Below are 13,591 nucleotides of genomic sequence, written 5' to 3'. Positions count from 1 at the left end.
CATCAAAGACACCAACCACTTTCTCGAACGCCTGGAATCTGTACCCAGTCTGTTACCCCCAGAAACCATCCTTGTAACCATTGATGCCACTTCCCTATACACGAATATCCCGCACGTCCAGGGCCTCGCTGCAATGGAGCACTTCCTTTCACGCCGATCACCTGCCACCCTACCTAAAACCTCTTTCCTCGTCACCTTAGCCAGCTTCATCCTGACCCACAACTTCTTCACTTTTGAAGGCCAGACATACCAACAATTAAAGGGAACAGCCATGGGTACCAGGATGGCCCCCTCATATGCCAACCTATTTATGGGTCCCTTAGAGGAAGCCTTCTTGGTTACCCAAGCCTGCCAACCCAAAGTTTGGTACAGATTTATTGATGACATCTTCATGATCTGGACTCACAGTGAAGAACAACTCCAGAATTTCCTCTCCAACCTCAACTCCTTTGGTTCCATCAGATTCACCTGGTCCTACTCCAAATCCCATGCCACTTTCCTAGACGTTGACCTCCATCTGTCCAATGGCCAGCTGCACACATCCGTCCACATCAAACCCACCAACAAGCAACAGTACCTCCATTATGACAGCTGCCACACATTCCACATCAAACGGTCCCTTCCCTACAGCCTAGGCCTTCGTGGCAAACGAATCTGCTACAGTCCTGAATCCCTCGACCATTACACCAACAACCTGAAAACAGCTTTCACATCCCGCAACTACCCTCCCAACCTGGTACAGAAGCAGATAACCAGAGCCACTTCCTCATCCCCTCAAACCCAGAACCTCTCACAGAAGAACGCCAAAAGTGCCCCACTTGTGACTGGATACTTCCCGGGACTGGATCAGACCTTGAATGTGGCTCTCCAGCAGGGATACGACTTCCTAAAATCCTGCCCCGAAATGAGATCCATCCTTCATGAAATCCTCCCCACTCCACCAAGAGTGTCTTTCCGCCGTCCACCTAACCTTCGTAACCTCTTGGTTCATCCCTATGAAATCCCCAAACCACCTTCCCTACCCTCTGGCTCCTACCCTTGCAACCGCCCCCGGTGTAAAACCTGTCCTATGCACCCTCCCACCACCACGTACTCCAGTCCTGTAACCCGGAAGGTGTACACGATCAAAGGGAGAGCCACGTGTGAAAGCACCCACGTGATTTACCAACTGACTTGCCTGCACTGTGACGCTTTCTATGTGGGAATGACCAGCAACAAACTGTCCATTCACATGAATGGACACAGGCAGACAGTGTTTGTTGGTAATGAGGATCACCCTGTGGCTAAACATGCCTTGATGCACGGCCAGCACATCTTGGCACAGTGTTACACCATCCGAGTTATCTGGATACTTCCCACCAACACCAACCTATCCGAACTCTGGAGATGGGAACTTGCCCTTCAGTATATCCTCTCTTCTCGATATCCGCCAGGCCTCAACCACCGCTAATTTGAAGTTGCCGCCGCTCATACCTCACCTGTCTTGCAACAACTTCTTTGCCTCTGTACTTCCGCCTCGACTGACATCTCTGCCCTTACTCTTTGCCTTTAAATATGTCTGCTTGTGTCTGTGTATGTGCGGATGGATGTGTGTGTGTGTGTGTGCGAGTGTACACCTGTCCTTTTTTTCCCCTAAGGGAAGTCTTTCCGCTCCCGGGATTGGAATGACTCCTTACCCTCTCCCTTAAAACCCACATCCTTTCGTCTTTCCCTCTCCTTCTTGAAGAAGCAACCATCGGTTGCGAAAGCTAGTAATTTTGTGTGTGTGTTTGTGTGTTTTGTTCATGTGCCTGTCTGCCGGCGCTTTCCCGCTTGGTAAGTCTTGGAATCTTTGTTTTTAATATATTTTTCCCATGTGGAAGTTTCTTTCTATATATATATATATATTCTGATAAATTGTTCTTACTTGAAATTGTACTCAACAAGGAAAAAGTGCGTTAGCTCAGTACAATGATAAAGACACCTTATATGTTGTTTTCCATGTCTATGTACCACACATCTATCAGCTGCAGTTGAGTTGTTGCCTTTCCCCTTTTTTGTTTACAGCTTCTATCTTGGAATTTCCATTATCAGAACAGAAATGTAATATATTCAAGATAATTTAGATAACTTTATTGCACAAATGGAAACCTTTTTGTCCTACCTAACACATCCTAAATCTAAAATTGCACTGTGTGGAGATTTCAACATACATATAGGTGATGGGAGCACTAAAGAGAGAGTCTTCATGACTTTGATAAATAGCTATGGGCTGTTTGTTGCAAACCAACTGCCAAGAGGTGATGCCTGCCTAGACACAGTTATCACTAACCTCAATATCTGGGACTATAATATCAATGTAGTTGAACCAATGATTGCTGACCATAGTGCATTAGTAATGGATGTAAGTATGAAATGCTTGAGTCATATCAGGAGCCGTTGAAGTTCCTGCATATACCTTTTTACTCCAGTTCATCTACATCTACATTTGTACTCCGCAAGCCACCCAACAGTGTGTGGTGGAGGGCACTTTACGTGCCACTGTCATTACCTCCCTTTTCTGTTCCAGTTGCGTATGGATTGCGGGAAGAATGACTGTCTGAAAGCCTCCGTGCACACTTGAATCTCTCTAATTTTACATTCTTGATCTCCTCGGGAGGTATAAGTAGGGGGAAGCAATATATTGGATACCTCATCCAGAAACGCACCCTCTCGAAGCCTGGCAAGCAAGGTACACCGCGATGCAGAGCACCTCTCTTGCAGAGTCTGCCACTTGAGTTTGCTAAACATCTCCGTAATGCCATCACAGTTACCAAATAACCCTGTGACGAAACGTGCTGCTGTCCTTTGGATCTTCTCTATCTGCTCCGTCAACCCGATCTGGTACGGATCCCACACTGATGAGTAATACTCAAGTATAGGTCGAATGAGTGTTTTGTAAGCCACCTCCTTTGTTGATGGACTACATTTCCTAAGGACTCTCCCAATGAATCTCAACCTGGTACCCGCCTTACCAACAATTAATTTTATATGATCATTCCACTTCAAATCGTTCCGCACGCATACTCCCTGATATTTTACAGAAGTAACTGCTACCAGTGTTTGTTCCGCTATCATATAATCATACAATAAAGGATCCTTCTTTCTATGTATTTGCAATACATTACATTTGTCTATGTTAAGGGTCAGTTGCCACTCCCTGCACCAAGTGCCTATCCGCTGCAGATCTTCCTGCATTTTGCTACAATTTTCTAACGCTGCAACTTCTCTGTATACTACAGCATCATCCGCGAAAAGCCGCATGGAACTTCCAATACTATCTACTAGGTCATTTATATATATCGTGAAAAGCAATGGTCCCATAACACTCCCCTGTGGCACGCCAGAGGTTACTTTAACGTCTGTAGACGTCTCTCCATTGATAACAACATGCTGTGTTATTTTTGCTAAAAACTTTTCAATTCAGCCACACAGCTGGTCTGATATTCCTTAGGCTCTTACCTTGTGTATCAGGTGACAGTGCAAAACTGTATCGAATGCCTTCTGGAAGTCAAGGAAAATAGCATCTACCTGGGACCCTGTATCTAATATTTTCTTGGTCTCACGAACAAATAAAGCGAGTTGGGTCTCACGCAATCACTATTTCCAGTATCCATGTTGATTCCTACAGAGTAGATTCTGGGTTTCCAAAAACAACATGATACTCGAGCAAAAAACATGTTCTAAAATTCTACAGCAGATTGATGTCAATGATATAGGTCTATAATTTTGCGCATCTGCTCGACGACCCTTCTTGAAGACTGGGACTACCTGTGGTCTTTTCCAATCATTTGGAACCTTCCATTCCTCTAGAGACTTGAGGTACATGGCTGGTAGAAGGGGGGCAAGTTCTTTCGCGTAATCTGTGTAGAATCGAATTGGTATCCTGTCAGGTCCAGTGGACTTACCTCTGTTGAGTGATTCCAATTGCTTTTCTATTCCTTGGACACTTATTTTGATGTCAGCCATTTTTTCGTTTGTGCGAGGATTTAGAGAAGAAACTGCAGTGCGGTCTTCCTCTGTGAAACAGCTTTGGAAAAAGGTGTTTAGTATTTCAGCTTTACGTGTGTCATCCGCTGTTTCAATGCCATCATCATGCCGGAGTGTCTGGATATGCTGTTTCGAGCCACTTACTGATTTAACATAAGACCAGAACTTCCTAGGATTTTCTGTCGAGTCAGTACATAGAATTTTACTTTCGAATTCACTGAACGCTTCACGCATAGCCCTCCTTACGCTAACTTTGACATTGTTTAGCTTCTGTTTGTCTGAGAGGTTTTGGCTGTGTTTAAACTTGGAGTGAAGCTCTCTTTGCTTTCACAGTAGTTTCCTAACTTTGTTGTTGAACCGAGGTGGGTTTTTCCCGTCCCTCACAGTTTTACTCAGCACGTACCTGTCTAAAATGCATTTTACGATTGCCTTGAACTTTTTCCATAAACACTGAACATTGTCAGTGCCGGAACAGAAATTTTCATTTTGATCTGTTAGGTAGTCTGAAATCTGCCTTCTATTACTCTTGCTAAACAGATAAACCTTCCTCCCTTTTTTTTATAATCGTATTAACTTCCATATTCATGGATGCTGCAACGGCCTTATGATCACTGATTCCCTGTTCTGCACTTACAGAGTCGAGAAGTTTGGGTCTGTTTGTTATCAGTAGGTTCAAGATGTTATCTCCATGAGTCAGTTCTCTGTTTAATTGCTCGAGGTAATTTTCGGATAGTGCACTCAGTATAATGTCCCTACCACCCGTCCTAAACATTTGAGTGTCCCAGTCTATATCTGGTAAATTGAAATCTCCACCTAAGACATGCTGAGAACATTTATGTGAAATGTATTCCAAATTATTTCTCTCGGTTGTTCTGCCACTAGTGCTGCTGAGTCGGGAGGTCAGTAAAAGGAGCCACTTATTTACCTACCTCGATTGTTGAGTCTAACCTCCACCCATAATAATTCACAGGAACTATCCACTTCTACTTCACTATAGGATGAACTACTACTAACAGTGACAAACACGCCACTACCGGTTGCATGCAATCTATCCTTTCTAAACACCGTCTGTGCCTTTGTAAAAATTTCAGCAGAATTTATCTCTGGCTTCAGCCAGCTTTCTGTGCCTATAATGATTTCAGCTTCGGTGCTTTCTATCAGCGGTACTTTACCAATGCAGCTTCGACAGTTTACAATTACAATACCGATTGCTGCTTGGTCCCCTATGTCCTGACTTTGCCCCGCGCCCTTTGAGGTTGTTGCCCTTTCTGTACTTGCCCGAGGCCATCTAACCTAAAAAAACTGTCCAGTCCACACCACACAACCCTGCTACCTGTGTAGCCACTTGCTGCGTGTAGTGGGCTCCTGACCTATCCAGCGAAACCCGAAACTCCACCACCCTTTGCCACAAGTCGAGGAATCTGCAGCCCATACGGTCGCAGAACCGTCTCAGCCTCTGATTCAGACCCTCCGCTCGGCTCTGTACCAAAGGTCTGCAGTTAGTCCTGTCAATGATGCTGCAGATGGTGGGCTCTGCTTTCATCCCGCTAGCGAGACTGGCAGTCTTCACCAAATCAGATAGCCGCCGGAAGCCAGAGAGGATTTCCTCAGATCCATGGCGACACACATCATTGGTGCCGACATGAGCGACCACCTGCAGATGGGTGCACCCTGTGCCCTTCATGGCACCTGGAAGGACCCTTTCCACATCTGGAATGACTCCCCCCAGTATGCACATGGAGTGCACATTTAGTAAAAGGATCATAAAATAAAAAAGACTAAATGACCTTAAAATAGCCCTGTCAAGTGTAAACTGGCAGCAAAAAATTGCAGGAATGGGGCCAGTGCCTCATTCGATTGTCTGTTACAATCATTAAAAGCTAAATTTGATAATTTATTTCCAGAAATCCAAGTATTCTACAGGCAAAGCTAAAGGAAGGGACAAACCTACTACAGGGAAGATGTGGTGTACCCCTGAGCTAAACAAATTAAAATGCATTATGCTGATGAAAGCAGCTAGAGATCTCCCATCTAGAGACCTGCTTCATTGTAACTATGTAAGAGCCAAACAAATTTACAGAAAGCAAGTGGAGGAAGCAAAAAAGAGATACAATGACAGGTTCATTGAAGAGGCTCACAATCCATGCAAAACAGCTTGGAATCTGGTAAACGAGTGCAGAAAAAAGCCCATCTCAGCCTTAAATTCCAGTAGCCCTGACGCCTTTAATCAGTACTTTGTTAGAATAGTGAAAGATACTATTAATGAAATACCTGACTCAGGCTTAGTCCCCACAAGTCACATGAGAAACATAACCAGTAGCACTTTTGAAAACTGGATACAAGAACTCAGAGAGTGAAGATATCTATGGTATGTCTTGCACAACGCTGAAGAAAATTATTCTAGAGCTTGCTCAACCATTATCTATAGCAATTAACAAATGCTTATCCTCTGGTGTCCTCCCAAAATTTCTTAAAGTAGCACACACAGTACCAGTCTACAAAAAAAGTGACCCGTGTGAAGTGCCCAGCTACAGACCAATTTCTATCATTCCTATTCTAGCTAAAGTTATGGAGTCTGTTATGAAACTCCAGTTACAGAATTATTTTGAAGTAAATAAGCTCTTCCAGTACACACAGCATGGTTTTCACAAGGGAAAGTCAATGTTTACAGCAACACTGGACTTAACCAGAAAAATAAGGCAAGGATTCGAAGACAGAGAAAGTGTGGCACTGACATTCTGTGATCTTAGCAAAGCATTTGAATGCATTCCCACAAGATACTGCACAATAAATTGAAGTGTTACGGTGTCGGAGGTGTTGTTCTGCCAACTTTTCAGTCTTATCTGGAAAACCGGAGACAAATGGTATCAATTCATGGAGCAACATAAGAACCAAAGCTGGAATATGGAGTACCCCAAGGGTCCGTCATAGGGTTATAACAACAACATGTTATGGTTTGCTGATGACATCAACCTTTTTGCCAAAGGAAGAACTGCTGCAGAATCACTACCAGAAACAGATGTACTCTTCCAAAACATTAAAGAATGGCTCATCAAAAATAAAATGAAAATGAATGAAGAAAAAACACAACATCTGTTATGCACCCTTAACAACATCGGATGCCATGATAATATGGAGGCTGTCAAACTGTTGGGCTTTATGATAGACAGGAAACTAACAATGAATGAACACACAGTGAACATGTGCTCCAAGCTCTCCCATGTAATATATCTTCTGAGGAGGTTAAAAGGTGTATTGAGTGACCAATATCTCATAACAGTAAATTATGCCCTATTCCATAGCCACGTCAATTATGGCCTGCTGTTATTGGTACATTCTGCAGGTTGTAAGGATGTGCTAATTGTACAGAAAAAAGCTCTCAGAATAATCACATCAAGCAAAAGACAGGAGCATTGCAGGCCTATATTCAAGCAGTTAGGAATTATGACAGTCTTCAGCCAGTATGTGTTCTTATGTCTCATCAGTGTGAAAGAAAACCAAGGAGTCTTCAGCATGCAGCATGAGACAAGATATACACAATCACAATACCCATAACAAGAGGAGCATCGAAATACCCAGGTGTCGACTGACAGGAACACAAGACAGCTTTCCAGTGGTTGTCCTAAAGATGTTCAACTCACTGCCTCAAGAAGTGCAATCCCTGCTGCTAGGAACATTCAGAAGGAGAGTACCACAGAACCTGAAAGAACGCCCATTGTACTCCATTGGTGAATTCTTTAATAGTGACCAAAGTGAATGGACAACCAAATATTGTTTCTATTAAGTATAAATGTCTTAATTTTGGGAATATTTTTTAAAAATGTATATATGTAATTAATCTTGACGCAGTCTGTCCAGTCATGGCTGGTAAACAACACAGAACTGGTAAGAAAGTAATTCTGCAACTGATTCACCAGTGTTTTCCCATGTCTTTTAACATATGCAGTGGAAGGAACATACACTATTACTGGCAGTCACGGTGATTGTGCAGAACACATCCAATAATGTTGTGAACTTCCTCTGTAATTGGGTTTGCTACTGCAGACATGTGTCATGGTACTCAACTCAGAAGAAGCCTATATGATAGTTTCACTCTCTCTCTTCTGTCTCATAATTAAAAACAAGATATTCGACTGTGTACACATTCATCTCAGCCATAAATTGGACACAATTACACACACGACTTGTTGGTTGTGATAACTATCAACATGTCATTCAGTAAACAGAATGGTACCACGTAATAGTACACACGGAAATTAGTAAAATGCATTAGCAATATTGTTGTATTTGTGAACTATTTCTGTACATGTCCATTACATTTGTAGAATGATTCTATAAATGTACAAAAAATGAAAATGTCCAAATTACTATGGGCAAATAAAGAGTATTACTGTTTGCATTACTATTATCACCAAAATGTGTGGGAAATTTGTTACAATCAGTCATTATTATAAAATTCCCCACAATGAACTTTTGTTTATATCATGTTCCCTTTTGTTGTTTTTACATTGCATGTTTCATGTGAGCCTTCTTTCTCAACTATAATTTCTTACTCTCAGTTATTCCCAATTTTCATCTGTGTCTGCAATATTGATTTCTGTTTTGACTTCAAAGGAAAAACATACAGTTTCATCAAAAGGAAAATTCTCTTGTGAAAACTGTAAAACTATGAGAGAAAATTGTTGACCAGCACTTATCTTCAGGGGGAAATGTCTTTACTGCCGATAGACACATATGAAAGTGTAGCTTTTAGAAGTAATAGTTCCTTCCTTAGGGAGGAGAGAGGGGTAGATCACAGAAGGTAAGAAAGGAAAGGAAAGTCACTCAGATCAGAAGATGAGAGGGAGCCACTTGATGTGCATGTTCTTTTATTTGTGTCTGCTGACATTAATGATATTTCTCCTGTAAGTAATTACTGCCCAGAAATATTGTCTTATTATTTTAAAAGGTATACTTTGACACACTTCAGTTTTAATTCACAATATTAAATGTCATAGTATGGATCATTCCAGTTTTAATTCCTAGATACAATTTGTAGTTTCTGATATTGAACTGAATTTTATTTGATCCTGTAGGATTACACTGAGCATAGTGACTGTACACAGTAAAAACAGAAAATATTCATTGCCACTTATTTTCCATGGAGTAATCATTTGGTTACATTATCAAGCATTATTCATTATAAATATCGATAATTGCAATTTTAAGTTAATGGGCTGTTTTTAACAATCTAAAAATATTTTTTCACCAGATAGTCTTTTAGTTTCTTTGTAAAGTTAGTGTCATGTATACTGTTATGCATGTTTTAGGCAGACTTTTTATGGTAACAGAGTCCTGAGGTCCTTTTCCAAGAACTGTCAGTCAATGGGGTATGCTTTTTATCTCATTCTTCCTTCATGTGTTGCAAGTGTGTACACTAACAAATGTAATCTGCTCTGAGCTGTCATATGTGATGTATATTATTGTTTTATATGTGAACGAAGTTGTAAAAATTGAGATGCCTGAATTTTTGAAGCAGTATCTGCCTGTTTCAGAACACCTTCTTCTTAAAGTGATTGTATTAGCTTTGTTTGTAACATGAACACACTTTTTGTTTCCTGAATTTTGAGTTGTGCCACAATGATTTCCATACTGTAGATATGCTTGCATGGTTCATAGAGTCTGTGGTATATTGTCCACAGAAGCTAATTGTCTGTATGTTGCAATAATTTCTTTGTTATGACTGTGGCACAGTTGAGTTACTTGCATATGGAATTAATATGCTGTTTCCATTTCAACTCACAGTCCACAGCAATACTGTTGTCCGTTGCGACTGTGGTATAAAAAGAAAAATATGTAAATAAATAAATTTGTACTCCAAGATTCCAAACTTATAAAGCTAATGTTGTAATATATTAACAATAAATACATCCAGTACTTTTAATTTTATCATCGTTAAAACTAAAAGCAATTATCAAGCCCTTTTCTATAAGCTGTTCCTGTTTTCTTTCTGCCTAACTCTCAATGGCCCAGCATAATCTGAATGCAGTTTGTAATTTTGATATTTTGATGTTGGCCTAAGTAGCGTTAGTGCATTGTGTAAACAAAGAGATATCAAGACTATACAACTATATTGTAACATTTGAAAGGAGTAAATAAACAGCAACAAGACAGAGAATGAAAAATTCACCATTGAACAGAAAACAGAAAAACAATGAAGGATATGGATTTCTTAAAAGCGGCTGATTGGAATAGCAGAGAGGTTATGAAACATCTGAAATGAGCAATAAGCAGCTGATAGCGCATGTAAGACTGCTGCCAGCACTTTTGTTGTTTTTCTTTTTCTTTGGGGGAGGGGGGGAGGAAGGATGAGGGGTTTGAGAAATAGTTCAATAAACACTAATTAGTAATAATAATAATAATAATAACTAATAGCAGAATAGGACACATTGCAACTATTGGCAAACTATTTGAAATGTGTGAATAGTCAGACATGTAGCACAGTAAACCAAGAAGCATATACATCCAAGAAAAGTGAGCCCCTGAGAAAATGTACAAATAGGAACAAAAATTTTTAAATTTCATGACCATCAGATCTCCACTGTGATTCTCTTCTTGTTTTCCTTTTTACAACCATTGGCATGCCACTTCTTTTGACTCTTATTATTTATGTGAGGAAAACAAAATAAATATTGTTTCCATAATTTTATTAATCTTGGGAATAAACTGCATTGTTTCTAATTTTCTTCCATCTTGTGTACTTTGTATTTGGCCAGGCTATTCTTGTTTGGTTTTTATTTGCATATAAGAAGGTTTAAGGGACAATATAAGATTTTGTTTGGAACTGAAACGCATAAGCTAGCATTATGTTTAGTTCATATGCATACCCCAATGTGCAGTACTAATTATTAGTATTAACAAATATATTCATGTGAACAAGTGAGTGAAGTGAACAAAATAATTTTTTGTTGTGTGTGTATGTGTGCGATAGATATTCTTCAAGGGGTGCCTCATGGAATAACTAAGGTATGTCCATTTGCTTAAATAAAAAAGGCATTTAAAAACTCTCTCTCACAGGAATGTCTTGGTTGATGATCCTGCTGGCTATGACTGGAAAATTGGCCATTACAGCATCTTATGGCACAGTCTATGTCTTTTCTACTGAGCAGTTTCCAACTGTAATACGCAATGTTGCACTTGGGGCTAGTTCAACATGTGCCCGAGTAGGAGGCATATCAGCACCGTACATCAATCTTCTAGTATGTAATTCAGCTGTTGTATAATTAAGCAAATCTGTTTAAAATGTTTGTAAAATAAAGAATTATTTACATCTGAAAACATTTTCATGTATTTTTTGAAATAATATAAATTGTTTCTGTGACAGGCTGAGTACTGGCAACCTTTTCCATTGCTAATATTTGGTTCTTTGGCACTGATGGGAGGTTTGATGGCTCTAGTTCTCCCAGAAACAATGGGAAGGAAACTGCCAGACACCATAGAGGAGGGAGAGAGATTTGGTCGGTGAGTTAATTGTTGTGGACAATCCAAAACTTAGGGTTTTTTTATCGTTAATGAAAGACCATTCTAAAGAAAAGGAGAGGCAACATTAGAAAGTTACATTGAAAATAACAAGTTAATCTGTATGCAGATCAATGTAATACCAAGATGAAGCCCATCAACTACTGTTGATGTTCTGATTACTGACATTATAGCTGAACACACTTTACTTACTTTCTTAAGCCATGTATTATGTACTATTATTATATATAAGACATAAAACACGCAATTTAATTGTGCTATTACTAGGATTGTTGTCTTCTCTCTCTACAACAAATAGTTGGAGTAGTGGCTAAAACATGTAACTCATACTCAGCAAGAATGAGAGTTATATCACACTCATCTGGTTATTCCAATTAAGACTTAGAACAGTTTAATGAATTCATTGTACAGGCCAACTAAAAGGTCCACAATCATTAACTTTCCCATTTCTGACATTAGTTGTCAGCAGTTTTTGCCCAGTCGCAAGTTCAGTTTCACAGAACATGGAGATTTTTTTCCAAACTGTAACTATAGTTTTCTAAATGAAGATTAAGAATAAGGTGCCCTATGTTGCTGACCAAGTTTGACTGACAGTGTTTTTTTCAGAAGCATCACTCAGCATCTCAAAACTGCTGTTAAAAATACAATATGTGCAAAACAGTCAATGTTCAAGAATAAACAAGTAAACATAATTTTAATATCATAGAGATAATAAAATTTATTTCTCTAGTTATAGATATTGTAGGAATATTTTAATATATTGTTAGTTGGAGACCACGGGTGTTCTGAGCATTTTTATCATTGTAGTAAAATAACTTAATATGGTAATTTGTACAAGCAGTATTGACCTCTCAGTGTGTGTTTATTTTGCTTTGCAGGGACTTCCACAGAGCAGAAGAAAATAATGGTGTTGTTATGAGTGAATCAAGAACTCCAATTAAAATTGACAGCTGAAAGGGAAAAAAAGGAATGTGAATTTGTTACCAGTTTTTAGTGGATATTGAGAAATTAAATATACATTTCCATTTTGTATTCAATGTTGTTAATAACAGTTTATGTGATTTTATTAAGCTACTGCATAATAAAACTTTTATTTGTGCTATAATCCCTCATTTCTAGTTCCGCTGCTATATGATCCGATTTACTTACTAGGATGTGACTCTTATCTAGGATGGTATGGCTCTCTGGCCACTACATGTGTTTTTGATTCACTGTTTTTTAAAATACATGCCAGCAAATACTAGGCTGATTTCTGCATTTGTACATCAGACACACAGATGGGACAAAACTTTAAACAAGTGTGGTGTGATACAGATATTCAAATTGTTGTTCTTCAAGATAATATATTTAAACAAACATGAATTCAGAAATGGGACAGAGCATTACAGCACATTATCAGGTGTGGTTTCTTTGTTTTCTTCCATACTGTGAACTAGCTCTTATAACCAGTTATACAGAGGCCTAAAGATTAATATGAAATCAAAACTGTGCTACAGGAAGTACCAGTATTTACAGAAATGAATATCAGTTTAAGTGATAGAAAAATTTTAATATCAAGATGGAATAGAATCCTCCAAATGGCTGCTAACCATCTCTTACAGGCTTATATCTTTACACAGGCTGAATGACATTTGCCCTTTGAGCCATCAATCTACAGCATATATGACACTGGTTACATGAACACTGAAAACGGCAACTAACAATACTATCAATAGAGAAGGGAACTTCATTAATCATGAAAACTTGAACTACTGCAGATGGCTTAGAGAAACAAAAAGGCAACATAAGTTAAATCTACTGCTCTTACTACTGTTGGGTGCAACATGCATATTAACTGCCACCAAGGAATCACTTCTATAATCATACAGCTCATTATAGGTGCCTCTTGTGTCTTTCCTGATACTAGGATATGAGTGATTTCTTCCTGTCTCTGCAAATCTCGTGTTTTGTTAAACTACTCCCATATTTTTTTCTCTTAATAAGTAATCACCACTTCCAGAACAATTAGATTATGTGTTTGGCAACTTCATTTATCCAAACTTCCTATATTTTGGGTAGGAAAAAC

General features: G+C 39.3%; 1 protein-coding gene across 4 annotated transcripts in view; it reads left to right on the top strand.

The window, feature by feature from the left end:
• The window catches only part of LOC126336586 (organic cation transporter protein-like), an 80,666-nt gene extending 68,035 nt beyond the window's left edge, over positions 1 to 12,631 (top strand). For all 4 annotated transcript variants that reach the window (XM_050000465.1, XM_050000448.1, XM_050000471.1 and 1 more), the window contains 3 exons: positions 11,065 to 11,246; positions 11,372 to 11,508; positions 12,405 to 12,631. In XM_050000465.1, the coding sequence (XP_049856422.1) occupies positions 11,065 to 11,246; positions 11,372 to 11,508; positions 12,405 to 12,480 (395 nt within the window). In that variant the 3' untranslated portion in view covers positions 12,481 to 12,631. The remainder of the gene's footprint in view (positions 1 to 11,064; positions 11,247 to 11,371; positions 11,509 to 12,404) is intronic.
• The last annotated feature ends 960 nt before the right edge of the window (positions 12,632 to 13,591 follow it).

The sequence above is a fragment of the Schistocerca gregaria genome, chromosome 1, assembly GCF_023897955.1.
Source record: "Schistocerca gregaria isolate iqSchGreg1 chromosome 1, iqSchGreg1.2, whole genome shotgun sequence".
Lineage (NCBI taxonomy): Eukaryota > Metazoa > Arthropoda > Insecta > Orthoptera > Acrididae > Schistocerca > Schistocerca gregaria.
Note: the sequence above shows the minus strand (reverse complement) of the source record. Positions and strands in the feature narration are given on the sequence as shown.